We start from the raw sequence: 26475 nt of genomic DNA, 5'->3' as shown, positions 1-26475 counted from the left end.
AGTTGGTAATTTTTTTTTCTTATTGTGGTAAAATACAAATAACATAAAATCTACCACAGGTTACCATCACTACTATCAAGTTTCAGAACATTTTCATCATCCCAAATGTAAGGTCTCAATCTTTGAAGATTAAAAAAAAAAATCACTAGGATATATCTAAGGGAGGATTATCTTAGAGGCTATTTATAAATGATCAGCTTGGTACTTCATAAAACTTAGTCAAAGTAATGTTTTTAAAGTCCAAATAAGTTTTTTCTAGATTTTTCTTTGATTCTTGCTTTTCCTCCATCTGTTCCTTCTAAAATTCCTACTTCACATTAGTGTTTCTACATCTTCCTATCCTTTCACTAATGGCTTTCTTTGAATTTTTATTTTGTACTATAAGGCAGTTTCCCATTTGATCTTCTTGTTTAATTTGATTGGATGGCAAAAACTGGAAAACAACTCCCTTTGAATATAATCCTAAATTCCCTTTCATTTCTTCATTAAATTTGCCTGTAGGAACTACTCATTCTGGCTGTTTAGCTTGATTTATATCCTTTAAAACTACTGGGTTTCCTTAAACTTTATATGAGTTTTGCCCAATTCAATCTGCTGCCATGGGTTCCATTAGTACTTGTGAAAATCAGATTGTTGGGATCTTATGGGAAGCAGGGAATTGATAGATGGTAAAAACTAGGTCAGGAGTTTTCTATTGGGTTGGCAGTGTCAACCATACTCAGAGCCACAAAGAAGGCAGGTAGAAGCAGTTCCTCTAGTTACTTGGTATTATGCTTGGCTCAGCTGTATTTGTCCTAGGCTTAGAAGAAGATCAGTCCTGTTTCTGGGTGCTTGGGCTATCCTTCCTCCCAGCTTTGTAAAACAATGACGACCAAAGGCATCCAGAGGCAGAATACCTAAATGGTCTCCTCAGGAGCCCAAAAGCCTAAGATGTGTTTAGCATGAACTCACTACAGGTTCAAAACCTTACTTGGTGCTATCACATCTATTACCGGTGTTTCAGCCATTTTTCTTTAGAGTGCTAGGGATTTAGGGAAATATACCTAAGCCATCATCTTCCCAAAACATTTTAAAAGCAATTCCCTTCTTTAAATACTTTGTATTAGAATGTATATTTATTTAAGGGAAAATAAACATCAGGAATTTAAGGTTTATTGATGAATAAAGCCCCAAAACTATGGCAAAGAATGAGTCTCATCCCAGTGTGTGTCTATTGCATAGATTTATTTCCTAACACAAGGGCATTTTTCACTATGCTGACCCATGACTACCTTTTTAAAAAATTCTATCAGTATGTTCACCTGCATAACTGTTTCCCCTTCTGCTCTATCAAGTTCAATTCCTTTTCTAGATACTAGGCTGAATCTCATTTTTATTCACTTTTCCTGGCTTTTATTCTTCTCTGAAATTACTCTGCTTACTTTTCATCTATGTTCCAAGTTTTCTCTCTGTGCTCACAGTAAGGGTCTGTGAAGGAAGGAGTACCAAAGTGCCCAGGAGGAAGGAAGACTAGAAAAAAGAGGGGCAGAGGAGGCTTGCAAAAATTCTGAGGCATCTCTCCAGGAGGCCTCCACCCTGGCTGTTGATTCTTGACATCAGCATTCATTATCTTTTTTTCTGGGTCAAAATCTTAGCACTGACTAATTTCCAGAGGCTCTATTTCCTTGATTCCAGTTTTCTTTCTTCCTTGTTTTCCTAGCACTCCTACCTTCTTCCCTTTCCTTAAAGGTTCTCAATTACATTAAGGGTAAGAAAATGTAATTACAAATATATGGTTTCATTCACTGCCTCTTGGGATCATTTCAAAGTGGAAAACTGACAGATTTTCTCTTATCAAATATAAAAGGCTCCCTTTATTGACGCTTCCTAATGGAGAACTATGCCAGTTCCTCAATTAGCACCTTAATTTATAATGTTTATGTGTTTTAGTATAAACCAGCATATTTGCCACTGTGGAAGGGCAGCATGGTGTAGCAGCTAAGAATTAGATTACTTGAATTCCAATCCTAGCTCCTTCATGTATTGGCTATGTGGCCCCAGTCAATTTTTACCTCTAATTTTTAATCTGTGACAGACTTTGGCATACCCATAAGTACTTAAATAAAAGTAAACATTCATGTTTATCATATGCCATACTACCCATAGATACAATCATTATTCCTTGTTCTTGATATATGAAAACTCATTATAAAAACTATTTTACATTTTGGGAGATGCTGATACAACTAAGCCATAAATGCTGATACAACTCAGCCACAACTGAGCTGTGGATACCCAGGCTAATAGGTATCTTACTAAGCTCCTCTTAAAATGTGATCACTAGAAAACATTCTAGTGGATAAAGGTTAAATAAGGAACTTGCAATCATTTTCTTTTCTTCTTCTTCTTTAATAAAATACACAATCAAGATTTTTTTTTCAAAACAGGAATCTGGCATTTCTTACCAAGACAATTTGAAGCATCAACTTGTTCTTTCAAAAAATCAACACACATTTTCTTCACAGGTTCAATCTGGTACTGGTTTGCTGCATCTAACAAAGACTGAACATTGTTGCTGTTCACAGAAATTCTGCAAATAAATAAGTTAAGGTGAACACTAATTTCCCCCAAATTTTAAATATTTAAATAATATTACTGTAAATTGTACCCTCATATGGCATGGGACCTTCAAACTCCACCATGCTTACAGTTTTTCATTCTGAAGAATCTAGAGCACACTAATTTGTTACAACAATGCTTTGCTATGGTAGATCTCAATGCTGTTCCCTTAACATAGAAATGATTCTTCTTGACTCACCTAGCTGTATAAGCGAATTCCACAAGTTGTTCAATAATGTCAGGTTCAGCATCTTTGAGTTCTACTTCAAAGGATTTTGATTCAAGCATGTTAGCTAAAATGAAAAGGAGAAATGTAAATGGCCCCAGTACCATCACAAATTTAATTGAAGAAAGAGACAGTATTCGGGTCATATTAAATATGTAGAAGAAGAATAGCAGGACAGATCTACTGGAAGAAAATACCTCAGGCAAGCCATCGTTCCTATAATAAATACAAAATAACTTTCAACAGTTGAGGTATACCATAAAGTAATCTAAGAACTTGCTAAAGTCAAGTGAACAGACATAAAATTAGATTTAATTTTCCCCCAACTCCTCAAGTAACTCAAGGGCACTCTGAGGAACAAAACAGCTCTAACATAGCTGGAACAAACATATATGAACAATGATAACTACAGTCATCTATCACTTGCCAAACTCTCATTCCTCCTAAAAACCCTGGGAGCTAGAACCTAGGTAGCTAGAACACCATTATTTCTGATTAAGATTATAAAACAGTATTAAATAGAGAAATCAGGAGTTGGACCCAGTTCTCAACTTCAAATTCAAGTTTCTTTACAATATACTGTATCTCATTTTTCTTTTAACTTGCTAGATTAAATGTCACTGAAAAAGTGCTGCTCATTTGCCTCTCCACGTGAAGTTAAGAAGAAAACTGGGGATGTGGGGATGCAAGCTCAGTGCAGAGCACCTGCTAAGCATTATGAGGACCTGGATTCAATACCTAGTACTTCAAACAAACAAATAACAAAGAAAACCCTGGGCCTTCAAGTTGAAGCCTATCTTTATCACCAAACGCATCTGAAAGGCCATTTTTCCTTTGCTCAATCATCACATAACCACTTTTCAGTCTCCTCACTGCTCTATAGCTCTAAATCTGAAGTGCTTTAAAAACTAACTAGGAAAAACGACATATTTTCTCTTAGGGTCCCATCTAATTCTCATAGAAGAAATAACGGCATGATTTACCTTTAGATACTTACTTGTGAACATTAAGTTAAAAAAATGACTGGCAGCAGCAAGGACAACTCGATGAGCAGGTATCTTTCTTTCCTGGACCATGAGGATCACATCACACAATGTTTTCTAATCCAAAAAAAAAAAAAAAGTATAAAATTAAAAGGGGCTCACTGAGCCTAGTTTAGTAATGCATATAAAACATGGGCTTACCATATGCATTATCTCTATTTTCTACTTAAATCCAATCTTTTTACAGCACAGAATTTGTTTGTAAGACATACTGAGGAAGGATTTACAGAGTTGCTGCAATGTGGTATCAAAATTTGGTGCTGAGGTTCCCATGAGAAGAAAATGTTCCTCATAACCAGAAAAAAGAAGTCTACTAATCTTTCATGGAAGCAATTTTTTTCTTTTTCTTATTCTGACACAAACCCAAAGTGTTTCTCTTGGTGAGCTTTTCTGGGAGAAATTAAATGACACACTAGCAATGCCCTGACAATTTTTCAAACATAGCAATCTGTTTTTATGTTTTTTTCCTCAAATATGTATTCTTGATAAAATCCAGAGCAAACATGGTATTTCCCAAGAAAATAGCCTTCACAGCTCTAACTTGAAACAGAAACAGTGCAGAATACACAGAGTAGATGAACCAAATGTCCTTTGAGCAATCTTTCCTTAAATAACTCTTCTCTCAAACTCACTTCTGATAGAAGCTGGAGAGCAGCCAGTTTTAAATTATGATTTCTGACAAGGGCCAAAACAGTATCAACTCTAGCCTGATGAAAGAAGGAATATTCAGAGTAAATATTTGATTAAAACATTGGGAAAATGGACTTATGAATTAAGGTTAGTTATAAATAAGTGAGTTTTAAGGAAAAAATGTCCTTTTTGTTAAATAAAATTTCAATTTTTTAATGAAGCTAAAGATATAATGTATAGGTTAGGCTCATAGAAAATTTGGTGTCTACATGTGTTAAACAGTCTTCTAGGCACTAGGATTGAGGCAAAAATATATTTAGAACAAAAATAACTTATCATAAAACTAAAAATGGCTTAGTAGCTCAGAAGATTTGGCGTTTGCAAATTTTAAGTACTTAACTAAAATTATTAATATAGTTTCTTAGAAACTATATTACTCTTTGCTATTTCCTTCTTTTTGTTGTGAATAAAAATCCAAATAAGATGCTAATGCTTATAGTGAGAGAGAAAACAGGCCCCAAAGTAAATCAGATCATATTCGATCACAGAGACCTCATACAGGAGGAATCTATGGCTACTAAGGGGAACTTCCAGAAAATACTAGGCTAAACCAAAATATAGCAAAAAACATTTCCAAGGCATATTGAGAAATAGAGGCTTATTGGTCAAATTTATAGGCACTTTGGGCAGTTGGAGCAATGGAGATCTCTGCATGGCAACTGAGTTAAGTAATCTACAGCTGTATGCATGAAGGTGAAGTGGAAGGGGTCATTTGTGTCCAAATGGTACATTTAATTGACTATGCTATAACAGACCCAAAGGTTTCAATAAGAGATGGGACTGACCTAGAAAGAGAGGTACTGTTAGAGGACAGATAGGTGTGAATGGTGGGAACATGAGGTCAGGAGAATAATTCTATAAAAGGACAGCCCACTGTGCTGACCCCCCACATGCTTTCTTTTCCAAAGGCAATTTATCTGCAGCCCTGCTTGGCCTAAGTGGATAGGATATGTCACATTCCTTAGCAAACCACCTGTTAACTGCAGGGAAAATGCAGGCCCCAAAATAATGTCTATGGTAGGAACCCAGGAGATGTTTGTGACCAAATCATGAAACTCTGGGAGATAAGGATAGTTCCTCCTAACTATAAAGTATGTTAGAATATATGGTTAAGAATCCAATTAGAACCAATCGGCATGAGCCAAGGTGACCTAGAGTTACCTGATAGTAGAGACTACAAAGTCTGATGTCACCCTGCAGTCAAAAGTCAAGAGGTGGAATTCTATATTTAGAAGATTCAAAAAATCCACCAGAAAACTTTTAGAATTCAAATGAATTTAGCAAAGTAGCAGGTTATAAAATCAACACCCATAAATCAAACGTGTTCCTATATATCAGTGATGAAAGAGAAATTAGGAAAATTACCCCATTCACAATCGCCTCAAAAAACAAACACAAACAAAAAAACACTTGGGAATCAATCTAACAAAAGAGGTGAAAGACCTCTACAATGAAAACTACAGAACACTAAAGAAGAAAATTGAAGATGACCTTAGAAGAAGGAAAGATCTCCCATGCTCTTAGATAGGTAGAGTTAATATTGTCAAAATGGCTATACTACCAAAACTGTTATACAGATTTAATGCAATTCCTATTAAAATCCCAATGACATTTTTCATAGAACTAGAAAAAGCAATCATGAAATTCATTTGGAAAAATAAGAGACCCAGAATAGCCAAAGCAATCCTTAGCAAGAAGAATGAAGCAGGAGGCATCACAATACTACCAGACCTTAAACTATACTATAGAGCCATAGTTAACAAAAACAGCATGGCACCAAACACACAAGTAGACAGAATAGAAGACACAGAGAGACTGGCTCCACTTGTCTCACCAGTTGTTGAAGTTTGAGGTTTTAGTCTCAGGGCTACAGTTTTTTTTTCCCCCCTCCCAAGCAATAGTGGGAGCAACTTTTTTGAGGGTTCTGCTCACCTCCCAATGGACCCATTGCAAAAATTCAACCCAACCTTAATGTCTGGAAATGAAGAAAATTCAGTGGACTCTCATCCGATCAGTTCAGAAATGCTAGTAAAGCAACTCCATGACTTAACTCTGAATCCTTACGCTAAATGCCTGTCCCCTCTGCCAGAAGGTCCACCCCAACCACAGGACAGGAGTGAGAGGGTCTTATGGGAGGTCAAAAGGCGCTTTCCCAACAGGCAGCGAGGAGTCTGGACATTGTTATCTGCATGGAAAGAACATGTGGCAAATAGAGATATCTCCTAAGTCTTCAAAGAGAACAACAAAGAGGCAACAATCTTAAAGGAGTTCAGAGTGAATCACGAAGTGAACCACTCAAATATACCTGCAGTTTTTGCATCATGGATGGGATCCTTCTGAGAATGCTAGAATAGGGTATGATTGTGACACAGAGTCAATATAGGCGTAAATTGTACTTGTTCTTCATGATGGTAATTTTAGGCACACTTTTCTATGCTTAGATTGCATACCAATGATTTTTGAATAGCTTATGTATGAGTTCTGTGATGTCTTTATTCTTTTGCATTTTTTTTTTTTTTTTTGGTGTTGGGGATCCCTTCATGCCTTAATGCCAGTAATTTATAAGGAATCTAAGTAGTTAAAATGTGCATAAATGGTTTTACTTTTCTGTTTGACCCAAAGAAGTACCAATAGGTCTCAAGTCTTCTGTGGATATTAAAAGCTCAGTCATTCAAGTACTTGGTTACCAGGAACACAGGGTTCAAAAAATAAATTAAAATGAAGCTTTACACGCACAGGATGAACAGAGAAAGAAAGAAAACTGTACGGAATCTGGTGGCTGAGCCTTTCATCCTGGCAAATTTTAACATTTTGTCCAAGAAAAAGAATGTGTCATATGCCAGAGACATCATTATGCATAGATGAAATCTCTTCTATCAATGGTCAATAGTCCCCTATTAGCCTTGGGACAGATGATTCCTTCCAGGTGAGTTTAGTTTGACAATCTGAAAAGCCTAAAGCTGAGATTTTTTCTCGTGTTTTCTTGGAAACCCCTCATTCTCCAGAAATAAGTTTTGGTTCTGATTTTGGACGGGAACAATAGTGTGAGCCAGACAGTGTGCTACTGGGCCCAGCTATTCCTTCTACTTGCTCTTGTATTTACGTAAGTTTTAACTAATTTCCTTTTCTCTCTACAATCACATAAAGCACCTATTTTTAATCTTTAGGATCTTGAAATGGCTACAGATGGAATGGATATCAGCAAATGAACTCAACTTGGAATTAGATTGGTGACGTTTTAAGTATAGAAATGAGAAAGAACATGTATGTTTTACTGCACAGGGTAAGGAGTATAGTGAACTTTATTTGTGGACTTATCTAGTCTAATTCCCTCTTCTTATAAGAACCCCTAGCCCCTACTTCTAAAAAAATTTCCTCATAATAAACTATCTGAGTGAGAGAATCCTAGAGCCCAAAATCAGATACTTCATTTACTTCTTGCAGAGACATGCTCCGGTGTTTTAGTCAGCTTTTTTGCTGTTGTGCCCAAAAGACGTGACAGGAATAATTTTAAAGGAGGAACAGTTCATTTGGGGCTCATGGTTTGAGAGGAGGTCTCAGTTCATAGGTGGCTAATGCCATTACTCTCTTCCTGAGGTATGTCAGAACATCACGGTAGAAAAGTGTGGTGGAGGAAAGTGGCTCAGGACATGGCACCAAGAAGCAGAGATCGAGTGCTCAACAAGGACAAAATGTATACTCTGAAGGCACACTCCAAGGACGGACCTCCTATAGTCACACTCTGTCTGCCTACAGTTACAATCCACTTAATCCCAGTCAGTGGATTAATACACTGATTAGATTAAGGCTCTCATAACCCAATCATTTCCCTTCTAAACTTTCTAGTATTGTCTCACACATGAGGTTTTGTAGGACACCTAATATCTAAACCATAATGGCTGGGCAAAAAGGTCTAAAGTTAGTCATTTAGATACCTACTTTCATGATTTGAATCTTGAATAATAGGAAAAGGGAAAAAAAATCATCTTTATGGCTACATCACTCAGTGGTCAAGACTGTTCCTTCACTGCAAACTTGATACCCAGGTTTCTTTCTGTCCCAGCATGAGAGAACCATTGGTTCTTGCTTGACAAACCTGCTTATGCTCTAGCTATTGTTTAAAGCTGTTAGCTCTAGATATCGTTGAGAAGTTATTACTTAAGAAAGAATAAAAACCTACTGCTTATAATCCAAAAATCCCATCAGACTCACTGTAATAACAATACCAACAATATTTGTATGGCATTGAATAATTTCACATTCTTTATCTCACTTATTTCAAACATTATTAGATAGGTTAGGAGAGTATTATGACTGTTATACCAATTAGGCTGAGAAATTGTGGCTTGCCCAATGTCACCCAATTAATAAGACTGAGCTAGGATTCAAACCTAAATCTATTTGATTCCAAAGTTCACTATAGTATGCTGCTTCCCAAAGTAATAGGTGGCAAAAGACATCACAAAAACAAGGTTTTCTTTTGTACCAGTGATTGAACTCAGGGGCACTTGACCACTGAGCCACATCCCCATCCCTATTTTGTATTTTATTTAGAGACAGGGTCTCACTGAGTTGCTTAGTGTCTTGCTTTTGCCGAGTCTGGTTTTGAGCTCATGACCCTCCTGCCTCAGCCTCCCCCGCTGCTGGGATTACAGGCGTGCGCCACTGTGCCTGGCTAAAACGAGTCTTATAAAGGACACACACAAAAATGCTTATAATTTTTCTGAATAAAAGTTTCCAGTATAACATTTAATCAAATTCAATTGAATTTTTTTAATAAAAGGTCTGAAGAACTAATTTAATTCTACTACGCCATTTACTAGTTAGCTAACCTTATATAGAATTCATGAGAATTAGTATAGATGGCATATCCTTAAGAGTGTCTTTCTTAATTATACCAACTGAATTTTTGACAAGGGTTCAACAGAATATAAGTAAATTATATTCTATATCATTACATACTAAAATACATAATATACCAGCTATTTCTCTGATGAAATTCATTATAGTGGACACTAAGTGGAGTAGCTTACTGACTTACTTATTTCCTCCTTCTGAAGTAGTGGCCTCATTACCTAAGATGGTTCCTTTACATGGCTCTGCTCTCCTTACCATAGATAACTGATTCACAGATTCAATGAAAACTATAATTATCGGGTCCTCTTTCTCCAGGATCTGAAACCGTGAAAGAGCAGGATACTGTAGGCAGTCATGAGTTGCAATGAATGCAGTGGCCTAGAGAAAGGCCGGGGGCTACCCTGGTTCTTATACTTTCCATCTTGATTATCTCTCTTCTCCTTAGAAGGAAATTTTAATACAATTGTATCTCTTCTCAAGATAAGCTTTTGTACTCATTCATTCAACCAACACATAGTGTCAAAATGTTAGCATGCACTAAATACTACTGGAGTTTAAAGGAAGAACATTAGTCCCATTCTGGAAAGTCTGGACATCACAGGAGACAGCTCTTGTCTATATACTTACCCTCTGTCCCTCCTACATTCTCTAAAATTTGTGCCTCAAGTCCCCAGGATTCCATTAAAACTCATTTTCTAAGTTTATCAATTTCAAATCCAGCCAATACTTTCTTTTTTGGCCTCCCTATAACATTTCATATTCCTATCTCCTCTTTTTTGTAATTTATATCTTGGTCTCAAATATACTATTCCAATCTTTCATTTCTAATGCATTTTACTTCCTATCTTTTTAATATGCTATTTCCCAGCATTTCATTCTGACTACTTTTCTTCTTACTGTGATCTCAACCTCTAGATATACCCATACACCAACTTTCATTTATTAAATACTTGAGCACCTATGTGGTAGATGTTGGGACTCTGACACTGAACAAGACACAGTCACAGTCAGTCCTTGCTTAGATTTAGTAGCAAAGACACTTTTTAAACAAAAAAGTGCCAACTATATTTTTAGAGAGATGATAAGTGTATGAAAGAAAGGAACAGAAGGTGTTGACATATCTAGACCAAGAGAAAAGTGATATCAGATATGATTGGTGAAATAAGGTGGGATCAGACAAGACAGGGCTTTGAAGACCACGTAAGGATAGTATTCATTATAAAGTCATAATAATCTCAAAAGAACCTTCAAAAACATTGTCATCTACCATACCATTTACAAACACTGCTTTCCTCAACTTCTAGCTTTACCTTCTTCTTCCTCCAATTTTGCAGATCATCTCCTATGATTCAGAGAAAAGAGAAGTCTCTGGATAGAAATTCCTACATTCTTCTAATTCTAAACACACCTAACTATCAATCCTGTCCTCCTGCCCATTTCTTAATTAAAGGAATTGCTACCCCACTCCCCAAGATTAATCGCATTTACTTTGATCTCATCTCAGGAATTATCAACTACTCATTCTATTCCTTATACATTCAACCTCTTCATCTTAAATGAATTCTTTCTACTAGTTTTTAAACAGATTTATATCCCTCCCATTTAAATAAATAAAACAAGCAACTTCATTTGAGCCCCTTGCTCCCTTCAGGGAAAATTTCTCAAAAGCTGCTTCAATTTCTTAATTTCTTCCTCATGTCAGCTCACATCAATCTGATTCCCATCTGTCTCTCCAACAATATAACTCTCAATAGTCAACAAACCCCTCTGTGTTGCTCTGTGAATATATATTTTTAGTTCTGCTTTTACTGATCTCTCATTAGCTTCAAAATTTGCAATCTTCCCTTTTAAACAATCTTTTCTGATTTTCAAAACTCGTCTTTTTCTCCTAGTCTTCTGTCCATTATTTTTCCATCTCTTTTACAGGCTCATTCATTAGCCTTTATCCTAGACACTTGACTCTCCATGGTTTCAATGAAGAATTTGTTTTCTACATGCAGATAATTCACAAATTTACACTTTTAACCCACCACCCTTCAGACCTGCTGACTGAATGACATCCCAAATTGAACATACGTCTAAAACACAAATTACAATCCTTTCTATCAATAAGAGTCTTGCCTTTTCTAGTACCTTCTCACTGAAGTGTCATTATCCATCTAGTTATATAGTCCAGAATCCTAAAGGTTGTGACACCTTGTATTGAATCTCCCTCATCCAATCAACCACCAGCAACACAACAGCAACAAATATTAATATTTATCATTTTCAGGTTCTGTTCCAATTTATCTTAAATTGGTTATCTAATTTAATTGTCAAAACCACATATGATAGTGATCACCAAGTGATGATAAATATTTTAAGTATATATTTTTCCATTGATATTTCTGTTGCTGTCATCACCACCTCAGTGCAAAGGATTATCATGTCTCACTGAAATACTACAACTCATGTTTGATATGCTGGCAACCATTCTGAGAGCTCTATATTTCATTCACCACAGAGCAGAGAGCCATCTTTTTCAAAGAAACTGATATAACCCACCCATCCCTACACACACACACACACACACACACACACCCCTTTCAGAATATGGAAGAACCCACTAATATGACTTTTGAAGTGATACATGGGCAAGTCCCAAGCTTTTTTGTCAGCTTCATCTTGCATAATCTTCCCCCTTATGTTCTGGGCTTCAGTCATACAGGTCTTTAATTGATGTATTATACTTTCCAGGAAGGTCTCCAGCCTCTGCACATGTTGTTCCCTTTACCTGAGAGTTTCCTCCCTCTGCCCAGCTAACACCTATTCTTATGTCAGCTTCCAGTTGTAACTTCTTTAGAAAAACTTCCTGAGAGTCAAATCATCCATCTCCATATGCCCTCATGGTACCATGTTTTCTTCTTAATAATCCACCACTATTATAATTTTGTATGTATTTGTGATTTCCTGACAAATGCATCACTCTCCTACTAGACTATAAACTGCATAAGGATTAGGACTCCTTTAAGTTTTGGTTATCATTGTAACACTGGAATCTAGCAAAACGACTAATGCACAGTGATCTGAATGAATGATTTGAGAACCCAACTGAAATAGAGCCATAAATAAATGATGAGTAAAGAAAGACAGTGAACCTACCCAACTTTTGAGTTTAACAGGGGGACAAGAGTTATTATTTAGAGGGAAATGTTAAGATTAGAATGCATGGAAAGACTTGTTGGTTAGCTCAAAAACTGGAGAAGCTAAAATATCCTTAATACTGATAACATGGGTCCAGCAGAGAAAGAAATTAAAGATGCCCAACAATTAAAGATGCGTAACTTTTCTGGGAAGGTTAGCATCAAGGAAGCCAAAGTCTAGAAAGAAGCACTGGCCTGAGAGAAAAAAAGATGCAGTTTCTCCATTGCAGCAAAATGAGAAAGTATTAAAATAGGTTCATAGATTTGGTGATGGAAAGTAAGTTAGAAAGTTAGTTAGTTAAGTTAGTAAAACAAATCTGAAGGGTTGGGGTTTTGACTCAGTGGTAGAGTGCTCGGCCACAACGTGCAAGGTGCTGGGTTAGATCCTTAGCACCACATAAAAATAAATAAAATAAAGGTATTGAGTCCAACTACAACTAAAAAAGTATATTTAAAAGAAATCAAAAAACAAATCTATGATGATAGAATAATGCTTACCATTCTGGGGGTGGGAAGGTTTCCTGAAAGGGATATAATGGGGGTCCCTCTGTTTAGACATGTTTTAGTCCTTTTGGTGGAAGTGTGTTCACTTTGTATTAATTCATTCAGCTTCATGTTTATGATTTGTGCCCTCTTATGGGTATCCTACACTTTTTTAATATTTATTTTTTAGTTGTAGTTGGACACAATATTTTTATTTTATTTATTTATTTTTATGTGGTGCTGGGGATTGAACCTATGGCCTTGTACCTGCTAGGCAAGTGCTCTACTGCTGAGCCACACCCCCAGCCCCATGGAAAGTTTACTTAAAATCAAAAGGCTAGAAATGACAAAAAGGATATAGAAAAAGGCTCCATGAGAAATTAAAGTTACAGAACTCTCTTTTATCTCTATGTACAGAATTGGCCACTAGGCTACTGCTATGGTTTGGATGTGGTTTTTCCCCACTAAAAACTCACACTGAAATGCATGTATACTAGCTAGTAAAATAGGCCCTTTAAGAGCTAATTAGGTCATGGTGGCTCCACTCTTATGAAAGGATTACTGTTCTCACAAGAGTGGCTCAGTTATTGTGACAGTGATTGTTATAAAGCAAGCTTAATACCTTCTCTCAGTCTTGATTGTTCTCTTACACACATGCTTCTCTTCCATACACTTGATTCCCTTCTGGTTTTCATGGTACAGCATATGGCCTTCATAAGAAGCTGAACAGATGCTGGCCAATCTCTTGGATTTCCAAAATTTTGAACTAAATAAACTTATTTTCTTTATAAATTTCTCAGTCTCAATTATTTTGTTATAGTGTTAGACTAATACAGCTACAGAGAGATGAAATAATATAAATCAGGACTCTCAAGTTTTGGTTATCATTGTAATACTGGAATCTAGCAAAATGCCTAATGCATCTTTTAAGATCACAAAAAATATTAATGTGGGGCAGGAATTTTAATTGAAATATGTTAATTTCAGAGTAGTCTCAAATTCTTGAAGAATGATTCTGAGTATACACAGAGGGTTCTTGTCATCCAGGTATTTATTATCCTCATCCTCTATGCAATATGTTAAAAGGGAAAGCAAAAAAACAAAATCATAACAAAAATATTTACTACAGAATTAAGAATACTTATAAAATTGGACCTCAAATATTTCTTCTCTAGTTCAAACCAGCTTCTGTTTCTGCCAATTCTCATCAACTGCCTTATCAGTCATTCTTGGTGAAGTCTTTCTTGTGTTATAATGTCAAATAGAACAATATAAACACTGTAAATCAACTACAAAGTAAAACTGCACATCTTACAAAAGATGCAGGATCCCATGGAGTTGATAAAAAGTACTCTTAGAAAATTGACTGAATTACATTTGAAACCAATGACAAAAGAAGACTCACCCAGGTCAAGAGTCCTTAACTACTATAGAAGAGATCCCTGGTTGCTCACTAAGTATCTGTTTCTCTCTTCCTACTCAGTAACAAAAACTTGATTTTTCAGTAAGTGTAAGTTAGTAACTGTTTCTATTTTACCAGTAAATAAACAGATGTTACTACAGTCTAAAGCTAGGTCTAAGAAATGTACTTGAATCAATTTTTAAATCCAAAGAACTAAACATACAGTCTCAGACAATTCCTCTCCTCAAGTAAACATCTGATGCTGCACCCCATCTACTTAAGGAGTGAGGCAATGCTTCACAATGCTAGTCAACAGATGAAAGCACTTATGTCTGAGGGTGTGGGAGGGTACCATATTGAGTCCTCAACAAATTTCACAGCCCTTATGAATTGAGTTCAATTACAATTACAGGCAGACACCAGTGAAATGTACAAGCAATTTGAAATTAGTGATATAAAAAATAAAAATGGTCACATGATAAGAGATGTATGAAAATTACACAAAAGAATGAATTCAGCTATTCACAGATGGTTCAGTACAAAGATCAGTTAAGATTTAAAGACATTCCCGTAGATGGCACAGTGCACCAGAGCAATAGCTAGGAACTGGTAAACAAAGACAAGATCCTTGTGGATAGTGTTTGCTGAATGAAACCAGGTGTTAATATCCTCATAAAAATTCTGAAATTCCTCTACTATTGTCCATACTACCAAGAGAACTACCAGAAAAGCAGTAGGGTTTGTAGTTATATTTACATCCTGCTTTGCCCTCTTGAAAAACAGTACCAGTCAACAAATCCGAAACATTCCATGTCTCCTTACATGTATATTTTCTACTAAGTAAAGCCTAAGAATCAAAAAGTATCCAAGAGACCTTTTAAAGCTCATTGATAAATTAGAACGATATGGAAATTTTTTAAACGAAAAATAAACCTTTCTATCTTCTCTTTCCAGCGTTAAAATCCCTTCTTTTCATAACCCACCTTTCGGCGACGTGCTGCAGACTTTCATGAATGCACCACACATCAAAGACAGAACAAAGAGCTCCTCGTAATAACAGGGGCGTACAGTGTCCTTAGAAGATGGCATGGTATTTATCGATGACTGTTTCTGCTCTAAATTAACACGTTCAGGAAGATCTGTCTTCCACTAGCTCCACCTTGGTAACACAGGAGGTGGGGGGGATCTTTATTCAAGAGAGGCTTATTTCAAGCCAGCAACACTTCTCCCTTTGGGGGCTTCAGAATGGGCCGTGCCAAAGGGCTTCTTTACACCAGATCTCACGACACCTTAAAACGGCTAGCCAAAAGAAGGCTCCTCGCCTCACAAAGAGATAACTAGGGCACAGCTGTTACACAATTAATACCTGACGCCGAAAGCCTGCCCGAGTCCCCCAGGAGTCTGACCTGGAAGTCACATCTTGGCGGACAAGGAGGCACTTCTGCTCGAGAACTATTTAACGAGACCCTCCACTAACTGCAGATTCAGAGCGTGCGGAAAAAGGAAGGGCGGATGAGGACACAAGAAGAGGGTCTTCAGCACCAGGGCCCCGAACACCCCCCCACACCCCACAGCCGTCCGGCCATCCCACAGAGGCGGTACCTGTTTCCGCATATTATTCATGACGCCCATGAAACCCGCCAACAGTTTAGCTTCCTCTCGAGCGGCAAGTTTCTTCTCGGTCTTCTTCTTACTGCCCTTCTCCACCCCGGAGGCTGCCATCCTCCCTCGGCCGGCCACTTGACGCCCGGGGCTCGCCGGGCGGGTTGACGGGTCACACTCTCCCGGCCCTCTGGGGATTCTGCTGACCAAACACTGCGGTCACGACTGGAGCCGCAGCGCGTAGCACACAGCTTTGGAGCGGCTGGACTGCGGCGTTGGTTGGACCACAGAGGGACGACAAGGCCTACGGCCGGCTCCAGAACTCTGAGGAGGGAGCCGTTGGGAGCCGGGCTGAGCAAATCCGGCTGAGGAGCCTGCGTACTGCGCACAAGGCGGCGAGGCGCTACGGAGGGAGTGGGGCGTGGCCTGTGTGCGTCACAGCTGTGCGCCGCTCTCTTGCAGGTGCCCCTGGTGGATTTGTTGGCGTCTGCCGCTGACTGGTTGTTGCCTCTCGCATGCCTTTCCATTGGCCAAAGGCAGATTTCTCGGTTTAGATTACGGGATTATCTATTTTGGATCATTGGAAGACTAAAATTGTTATGCTGAATTCAGGACCCCTAAAGGCCACCAGAGACCCAAGATGGATGTAAGCAGCAAAGAGGTGTTTATTGCGAGCTAGCTTGGTCCTCCTCGCACACACACAGCAACTGGTGACGCTGAGAGGCCCCAAACCCAAGGTTTGCAGCATTTTTATACATTCTTTGGCGAGGGCAGGGACTTCACATACATCATAGCCACTTTTAGCAAATCATCACACACCGCGGGAAAATCAAGTAACAACTCTAAAACATGATTAGCACATTCACTGGCGGGAACAAGTTGTGTAGGGGTGATTGATCAGTACAAAAGGGGTATTCGTTTGAACTGATTGGTTTAAGCCAAGAGGGGTGTATGTGCTGAACTACATGGTTTTCCAACACCATAAACTACTGGGAGGGTCATCTGGCATCCCAGGTATTTCCCTGTCTCATGCTGATTGGTGGCTGCTAGGGGGCTGCTATGGGTCCCCACCTAGCCTGAGTCAGGGACACCTGGCGCAGCAGATCTCTCCTGTTATTTGTAGATAAACAACTTAGCAGGGTGGGAATGTGCCTAGGAGTGCTCTGTGGGTTTTTCCAAGGACAAAGGCCATGTCCCTTCCTTGGACAGGCTTTGCTCTGAGATAGAGGCTGGTTTTTCAAAATGTCTCCCCTGGGTGTAAACTCTGTGGGAACAGGGTTGGCCTTTCTTCCCTGCAGTATCAGAGCGTGGCATATTGTGGGCGCTCACTAAATATTAAATGATTAATAGGTGGCATGCACTGCTAGTTAAAGACTTATTATACGGAGCACAAAATTTGTTTGCTTGAAATTCATAAAGCAAGAATACACCGTCCCATTGATGTCTCCTTGGGGGACTGCTGCTTACTAGGCTGGCTTACTGTTTAAAACCGATCAGGTTTTAATCATCCCCAAGTGTCTTGGGGATCTCAGAACTCAATCCTAGCACTCACAGACGTGCTTTTTGTAACTATTTACTCTTTTTCGTGTTTAGTAATGTACGGGATTATTGCAACTGTATGCTATTTTTCATTCTGGACATTTTCTACATATTCTCTAAATTTTCTACTTAGATATGTTTAGGACTATGTGGAAACATTTTTTTATATGAAATAACTTACACTATTGAAGCAATTTACTTTTTATGAGGACAAGCAACAGAGTGAAAGCAAGCAAGAGGCTTATAAACCTCAAATTTTACAAAAGGACACTTGTGTCTCTGTAAACTTTTATTATTTTTTTTAATCTAGAGGTTCTCAGATATGCTTCTATTTTAACTATTGATAATTTGAAGATTTACAATGGACCCATTTAGCAATAGGACCCATTTATTCTTAATGAAATTAGAAATGAGAAAAAAATCATTTATTAAATGATCCAGGATACTGAAGAATAAAAGAATATTTTTTTTAATTGAAAGGAAGTAGAAACCTGTCTGATCCTAATTCTAAGGCCTTGGAAACACTAAGGCTGCGTGAAAAGCAGAAATGTAGGTAATATTAGAATGTTATTCTATAACAGTGTTAAAAGAAACAAGGAATAGCACCCTTAGTACTTGATGTTGGAACATTCACATATTGAAGAATATGAAATATCAAAGCTCATAAGGGCCATAGAACTCAGAACTCAAAATAAACCTTGGAGATTAAATGGCACAGAAGTTATGCATGATTTTGCCTTGATGCAAAATCAAACACCCCTACTTTTTTTTTCTTTCCTTTTTCTTTCTTTTTTTTTGGTTGGGGATGCAGGGGATTGAACTCAGGGGCACTCAACTACTGAGCCACATCCCCAGCCCTATTTTGTATTTTATTAGAGACAGGGCCTCAGGGAGTTTCTTAGCACCTTCCTAAATTGCTGAGGCTGGCTTTGGAACTCTCCATCCTCCTGACTCCGCCTCTGGAGCCACTGCAATTACAGGCATGCACCACCACACCTGGCCTCTCAAACACCTCAACTTTCTAGTCATGCAATTTTGAGAAGATTGTTTAACTTCTCTTATGTCTCAATCTCCTCATCTGTAAGAATAAACCTTACTACATAAAACTGGCAAAAGTATTACAAAAATTCTTAGACTGGTGCCAGCACAAGGTGCTCAGTATTAAGATACTGAGTTAATAATACTGGCTATTATTATTTAATACAGAATTTCCCAAAATATGTTCCTCAGCATACTAATGAATCAAATCTTGCTCCCCCTCTACCCTTCCTGAATTGGTTCCCTGAGAATATACTTGCAGTAGAACAGGTCCCTGAATGACCTTGGAAATCCAGATCTCCCCTCTCTTGCTTATAGTTCTCAGAATAAGTATAGAATACAACATTCTGAGATAGAGAGGAAATGCCCAGAACAATCCAGCTTGTATCCTTGTTCCTCCCAGAACAGGATGTACTACAGTGCTTGGTTTCAGTGATTCAGTGATGCCTAGAGTATAAAGCCCAGAGAGATATGTTCTCAGGGTTTCTAAACTACAGAGGAGTATGGGGCATGCTGAGATGAGACTTCCCATTTGCTCTGGGTAGCTTTCCTGAGCTTTGGAGTACTGGATTGCTGTGGTTCCTAGGCTTCTGTTTATTTTATTTTGATTGAAAAAAAGTTTTTTTTCTCAGTGCTGGGAAACAAATTGAAGGCCTTACACATGCTAGGCAAATGCTGTATCACTGAGCTACAACCTCAGCCTGGAGTTATTTGTTCTGACTTGTCTGTGAGAAATAAACCTGCTTTTCCAGACTTGTTGCATGAAAGTTCTGTTTCATTGGATTTGTGTGAATGATAGAGAACTTTTGTAACAGCTTTGGGAAATATGTAAAACATATCCTTTTTGAAAGAAGTCCCAAAATATATTTGAAGAGGAAAAAAAAATAATGAAGCAGAAACCTAGAAAGAAATCAGAAGAACAGGTGATATGTATGAGATGAAGTTTACCATGAAGTTAACTAAGTTTAAAATTCAGGGTCTCTAACTTAAGCAGGTAATTTTCAAGACTGGGGACCACATGTGTTCATGAGTTCACATGTTTTGTTAAACTAATAAGTAAAATATTGGGGGTCTGAGAATGTGGTATAGTTGTGGAGCATTCACCTAGCATGAGCAAGGTCCTGAGTTTGATTTTATCAGGTGTTGTTGAAATAGCCACGGGTGTTTTGGGAAACTAAGGATAAATCAAATTGGGAATACATTTTTGTGGGTGTTTAATGGGATGTATTTTTGTAGATCACAATTACTTTCATATAGTAAGCTATTTGCAGTTTTTCTAATGTAGGAATGACATCCAGGAATTAGTTCCTATACCCACTACACCAACCCTGTCTTGTAAGATGCAGCCAGCAATCTTATTACAATATGTTGTACAGTGCCTAGATTGGAGGTATGTAAGAAGTAGTGAAAGTTTGAAACAAGTTTGGTTGACCAAGCAATAAGATGGTCTGTGGAGAATTCTTTCAATCATATATGTAAGATGATAAGCAGAAGATTTGGTATATCCTTAAAATCTTGTCAAAAATCAAAGAAATATAGTTGTTATGCCTACATTTTATAAGATAGCATATGAATTCTTAAGTGTGACCTCAACTTTCAGAATTACAGAGTAAGGACTTCTGCAAATCCATTTCTCTGTAAAAGCAGCAATAGTAAGTGAAAGTTGTCAAAATCAAATCCCTCCACTTCCAAAAGCTCGGAATTAATCAAAGGCTTATAACAATTCAAGGGTATTTATTCCAGAAATATGGCTGAATCTCAGTAAAAGCAATGAAATTTGTGGTATTTTAACTTTTCCTAATCCGTTTCCTGGTCCCTGGATTTGTGGGTCTTGAAAGCCAATACCTTTACAACAATGGTAACTGTGAAAACTACTAGCACTGGAGGAGGCCACATAAGTTGGATATCCCTCACTCCCACCAAAGTCCCATTTCCAAAAAATCTTTAGTATTTGACCTGTCCAACAGCTTGCTGAATTGTCAAATAAAGACAATACCAAGAATGGGATTGTCTCTATTTGACCTGACTCAGAGCTTCCTTTGTGAAAATAACCTTACCAGCAAAAATTGTTCTGACAAAAACAATAAAAGTGGCATGTGCTTGAGGCAGCTTTACCAGTTGGGTTTAGCAAAAGTCCACCCTAAATATTTAAAGGGAAAAACTGGGTATATGGATTAAGGTTCTCTAGAAAAACAGAATCAATTGGATGGATAGACAGAGAGAAAGGGGGGGAGAGAGAGAGAGAGAGAGAAGAGGGGATTTATTATGAGAATTTCACACAATTATGGAGATTGAGATGTTCCATGATATGTTATCTAAAAGCTTTTCTGGGTGCAATGGTGCACGCCTGTAATCTCAATGATTTGGGAGGATGAGGATCACAGGTTCAAAGCCAGCCTCAGCAATTTAATGAGGCCCTAGGCAACTTAGTGAGACTCTGTCTCAAAATAAAAAACAAAAAGGACTGGGGATGTGACTCAGTAGTAAAGCACCTCTGGGCTCAATTCTCAGTATCAAAACAAAAACAACTAAAATCTGGACAATCAGGAAAGCTGGTGGTATAATTTAGTCCAAAGGTCTCAGAACCAGAGAGACCAGTGTAATTCTCAGTCCAAGTCTGAAGGCCTGATAAGTCCCGGAGTCTAAAGGCCTGAGAATCTGGAGTTCTGATACTGAAGGTAGGAGACATGAGTTTCCCAGCTCCAGAGCAAAGAGTGACTTTACCCTTCCTCCACCATTTTGTTCTGTTTGGGCCCTCAACCAATTTTGTATGATGCCCACACTCCTTCATGAAGGGTGAATCTTTTCAGTATACTGATTTAAATACTTACTTCTTCTGGGAAAAACCCTCACAAATTTATTCAGAAATGTTTTACCAGCTCTCTAGGTGTCCCTTAACCCAGTAAACTTGAAACCTAAAATTAATCATTATATTGCATAATGAAATACTGCACTTGAAAATGAAGAATTCCTGGGAATCTGGAAGGCCATGTTCATGCTCAAGCTATTTGCATGCCTAAGAAAAAACTGACAAAGACTTGAACTCTCACTTGTGGTTGACTTTTGAGGCTCTGTAAAAGCAGCAAGTGACGGGTAAGGCAGAGTTATAAATGACAGTTGGAGTATTGAAGGCACAACTCAACACAAACATAGAGGCAGAGTGGGAGAATTATTGGCTTAAAACATTTAAGGAAATCTGGGGCTGAGGCTATGACTCAGTGGTAGAGCACTTACTTAGCATGTGAGAGGCACTAGATTTGATCCTCAGCACCACATAAAAATAAATAAATGTTTTTTAATATATCTTTATTTTATTTATTTAAGGAAATCTATGTGAAAACATTAGCTGATGATCAGCAGGTTGACTGAGCAGAGACACATGGCAAAGAATCTAGACTACACAGAATAGTCTAGGAAATGAACTAGACAACAGCAATAACAATAAAAACAAATAGCTACAAAAACTTTGTGGAGAGGAAATAATTTGATTCCTAGAGTTGACATATTAAAGTGGCTACACGTTAGTCTTCGACAAATGAATTATTACACACAAAGAAATAGAAAAGTGTGATACCAAAACAGAAAAAAAAAATCAGTCAATAGAAACCATCTCCCAAAATTCAACAGGAGGAAAACAAGCCAACCAATTTTTTTTTTTGTGGGGGGGGAGTTCTAAGCAGACGCTTCTCCAAAAAATATATATTAAATAAGACTATGAAAATATCCTTAACATCATTGGTTATCAGGGAATTACAAATTAAAATCACTGTGATACCACTTCACACCTAAAAAGAAAACCTTATTAGACGGTGGTGAGGATATGGGAAAACTGAAGCTTTCATATACTGCTAGTAAAATGTACAACCATTTTGGAAAACAGTTTAGCAGTTTCTTAAAGTTGAATATCTACGCACTATATGAATCGGCCATTCCGCTTCTAGGTATTTACCCAAAAGAAATGAAAGTATATGTCCTATCAAAGACTTGTACAAAAATAATAAAACAGATTTATTTGTAATGGTCTAAAACTGAAAACAACCCAATGTCCATCAATAGTGATTAAAAAGTGATTAAAAAGGTGATATATACATACAGTAAATCACTGGTTGAGCTTCCTTAATCTGAAAATTTAAAATCCAAATTGCTCCAAAATCCAAAACTTTTTGAGCATTGATATGACACTACAAGTTCATAAAACTTTGTTTCATGCACTACAGTATTTAAAATATTTTATAAAATTACTTTCATTCTATATGTATAAGATGTATATAAAACATAAAAAGAATTTCATGTTTAGACTCAGATCTCATGCCTCAGATATATTATTATGTATAATGAAAATATTCCAAAATTTTTAAAAAATCCAAATCCAAAATACTTCTGGTCCCAAACATGTCAGAAAAGGGATACTCAACTTGTACTATGCAACAATAAAAGGAATTAGTTATTGATATTGTAAAAAAGTGAAGATCAAAATCATTATGGCAAGAAGAATATAGAAAAAATATTACATATTATATCATTCTATTTATGTAAATTTCTAGACATTGTGAGCTAATTTATAGTGACAGAAAGCAAATCAGTGATTTCTTGGAACATGGGTTGGGGACAAGGAGGGGGAAGTGGGGGAAGAATTCAAAAGGGGCATAAGAAAACATTTTGGATGATGGATATTTCATTATCGTGATTGTGGTAATGGTTACATGGGTGCAAAATCAAGCAGATTGTATGTTTCAAATATGTCCATTATACTTCAATTAGATTAAAAACAAACTATGAGTTCATGGAGAATTTGGATATATTAAACATAACACTTCATTATTTAAACCTCTTAATATTTTTAAAAAGTACATGAAGATTTAGTGGATGAGAGTTGGTAACAAGTTTGGAAACATTGTATTTACCTTTTTTAAAAGAGCTTTAAATGTAAATTATGACAGTGGAACCCTTGCTTTTTTAACAGTATGACAGGCAAATTATTTTCAGCATTACTTAAAAATTCTTAATGAGATTAAACATCTTTTTATATGTTTATCATTTATAATTTTTTCTTTTGCAAGTTGCCAGTTTGTTCATTTCTCTTTTGGAATTTTTCTTATTGATTTGTAAGCATTTTTTATTGAGTTAGGTTTTAGATATATTGAATTTGAGATCATGTACATGTAAAAATATCTAAGAAATCACTGAAGATTCAGGATAAGTTCTCCAAGGGAGAGAGGGGGAATGAGCTAAAGTGGATTACCAAATTAGAGTTCAAGTAAAAAAAGGATCCAGGGAAGCAAAGAGTGACTTGGAAAAACATGTCCTCATATGACCCTAACTAAACACATTTCCTGTTACTATCCAATATAATGTGGCATGTGTGATTATGGGAAGTCCAGTCTTTTTTAGAGTCCCCTGTCTAAGTATGTCCAAGAAATACCAAAGATGCTGATTCATGTTTCATGTCCACATATCTGTCCTTTGAGGCTGTTTTTTTGTTTTTCTTTAGCAAACTCAAAACTCAATGTGCCCCCTTGAGGCTTTAGGATTCCATAGAGCCCTGTTGCTGGAACCCAGAATGTGCTGCTGATGTAGCATTGACAGCGACTCCTGGTGCACTGTGTTCTGAAACCTGAGTAGTCTCAAGACTGCCCTAACCAGGCTGTGCTCCAGTTGCTCAGTGACTATCAGTGCTGTTGCCACTGTTGCTACTGCTGAATCTGAACCTCAGGGTTGCTGTCAAATAGGGCAAGCAAAAAAGTTATGGCTCAAGATGGGCCACCTGCTCTACAGGTTTCCACCAGGGATATTGCAGATCCCAGCTCCAGGGTATGATCATTCCTCATTGTGCAGAGAAAATATGTGCATTTTGTAGTCAAATGGGGTCTGTATCCAAAACAGCCCAGCCTCATCACATTCAGACTTTCGTGATTCAAATAGATATTGTCTAGGCCCTGATCCTATCTTCAGGATGACTGTGTCAAAGGCAGGTTCACTAATGGATCACATTTTCTAGTTGATCTTTTAGCCTGTCTTTTCCCATCTTTATGGTAAATGATCTCACAATGATCTTGTTGCTCTTTCCTGTTCCTAATTTGGCATGCCACCCAAGTCTATCAAACAATTTTGATTCATTTGAACTTGAGATGGAAAGAGACAAGTTCTCACTTAATTTCTCCCAGGAGTACTTCTATGTGTTGGAATCTCTAACCAACATGCCCTCATTCCAAGTAGCCTTGAAGTTTTCTACAATAACGATTATTTTGGGGTATAGAAGGAGGTGTCTGGTGCCATTGAAATATAATTGCATCAAAAGAGCACCTTCTCCTACTTTCTTAACCAGGTAAAGGGAAAATTGAAGGGTTGAATCCCCAGGAGTGGTGGATTTTCCATGACATTAATGAAGCTTAAGTATCACTTGTTCCATTTCTATCTAAGTGACAGGGGAGGGTCCTTATAAGGTGTTCACAATGTCATGTATTTTCATAAAACTTACCAAATAATATATTTTTGTTTGCTTTCTTAAAGATGATATCTCTCCCAAATTATATAAACTTAAGCTTCACAAAACTTGAGTCCATCTCTGATTCCAGGCAAAAATCATGAGAAGGTTTTTTGATATAACAGGAGGCCAAGTGGCATGATAGAATCAAGCTGGTCTGATTCCATCCCTTCTCCATTTCTTAGTATCTGTGTAATGAATGCAAGGTGTGTTGCTTAACGTCTCTGAACCTGAGGTTCCCAGTAGAAAATAGAGATAATAATGCATGTCTTACTGTACTCGTGTGGGAAACTATTACCTAATGGAATAACTAATGGTGTTTAGCATATAGTAGGCAATCAAAAATGTAGTGTGTTATTATGGTTATCATCACATTGCTAACTGTAAAAAGATCTATCCTGGAGGAATGGGAACTTATTTCCTATGTTTCTTACATATCTATTTATTCTTATCTCTTACCTAGACCCTGATCAAACAAAGCCTTAAACATGAAGGAAGAGGAATTCAGAAGAACTGGACCTGACTCTGAACTGATTTATCCTTGCATATCTCAAAATTTAGGTTTCCTGCATTATTAGGTTTCCTTGCATTTCTCAGTATTATATTTCTAGAAATTCACATACAGGCAAAAAGATCAGAAAATGTCCTTCACAATCACACACTTTTGGTATAAATATAAAAGGGAATTCTGACTTTGAAAATATAATATAAGGAAATAACACTCTTTCAAACATAATTGCAAAGGGAAAGGTCGGTGGACTTCAGACCATAAGCCAATATGTCAATCCAAGTAGGCCCCCCCAGGGATATGGTAGTTCTTTTTCTTTTTCCCAATTAAAGTGCCAAACATTTTGTTTTCATCTGATTCTAAAGTTGAGAAAAAGTATTATAATTAGTCACATTCTCATTTTAAAAGGTATGAGTTACATTTATAAGTGCCTTAATGAAAAAGAGTCAAAAATGAAATGCAATATCTCAAATATCCTCAAGTAATTGAAACCCAATGAGCATGATACATTTCTTATAATTACTTAATTGGCTGTTTGCCTGTGGGTCAGACACTAATTCACTGTAACCACAGCTTATAATTGAAATTCTATTTTAGTTAAAGAACACACATGCCAATAAATCATCCAAAGAAAGGATTCTGCCACAGATTTGCTAAATGAACTTAAGTGTTGACTCTGGATCTCCTGTACTTAAAATAGATAAGGAGAATCTCACAACCATCTTGATTCAAGTATCTAAATATTTATGCAAAATACTAAGCTAGACAAGACACTATAGTAGGTTGCAAATTGAATCTTTTCTCTTTACGTTAGTAAACAGTT

The 26475-nt window shown here is 37.2% G+C and overlaps 1 protein-coding gene and 1 long non-coding RNA gene across 3 annotated transcripts in view; one reads left to right on the top strand and one right to left on the bottom strand.

The window, feature by feature from the left end:
• Klhl7 (kelch like family member 7) overlaps positions 1–16515 on the bottom strand; it is a 57287-nt gene extending 40772 nt beyond the window's left edge. The window contains exons 1-5 of one of the 2 annotated variants that reach the window (XM_048786332.1): positions 16084–16209; positions 15465–15640; positions 3822–3924; positions 2798–2891; positions 2445–2569 (exon numbers count right to left, since the gene is read on the bottom strand). In XM_048786332.1, coding sequence (XP_048642289.1) covers positions 2445–2569; positions 2798–2891; positions 3822–3900 — 298 coding nt within the window. In that variant the 5' untranslated portion in view covers positions 3901–3924; positions 15465–15640; positions 16084–16209. Of the gene's footprint in view, positions 1–2444; positions 2570–2797; positions 2892–3821; positions 3925–15464; positions 15641–16083 lie in introns of both variants that reach the window. The other variant, XM_015490118.2, reaches the window with a different exon arrangement.
• A 35-nt stretch (positions 16516–16550) lies between these two features.
• On the top strand, positions 16551–26004 carry LOC125611498. Its single transcript, XR_007341655.1, has 2 exons — positions 16551–16820; positions 25608–26004. It is a non-coding gene; the product is annotated as an uncharacterized LOC125611498 (long non-coding RNA).
• Positions 26005–26475: the final 471 nt, after the last annotated feature.

The sequence above is a fragment of the Marmota marmota genome, unplaced genomic scaffold (genome assembly GCF_001458135.2).
Source record: "Marmota marmota marmota unplaced genomic scaffold, marMar, whole genome shotgun sequence".
Classification (NCBI taxonomy): Eukaryota; Metazoa; Chordata; class Mammalia; order Rodentia; family Sciuridae; genus Marmota; species Marmota marmota.
This window is presented reverse-complemented; position numbering and strand designations above follow the sequence as displayed.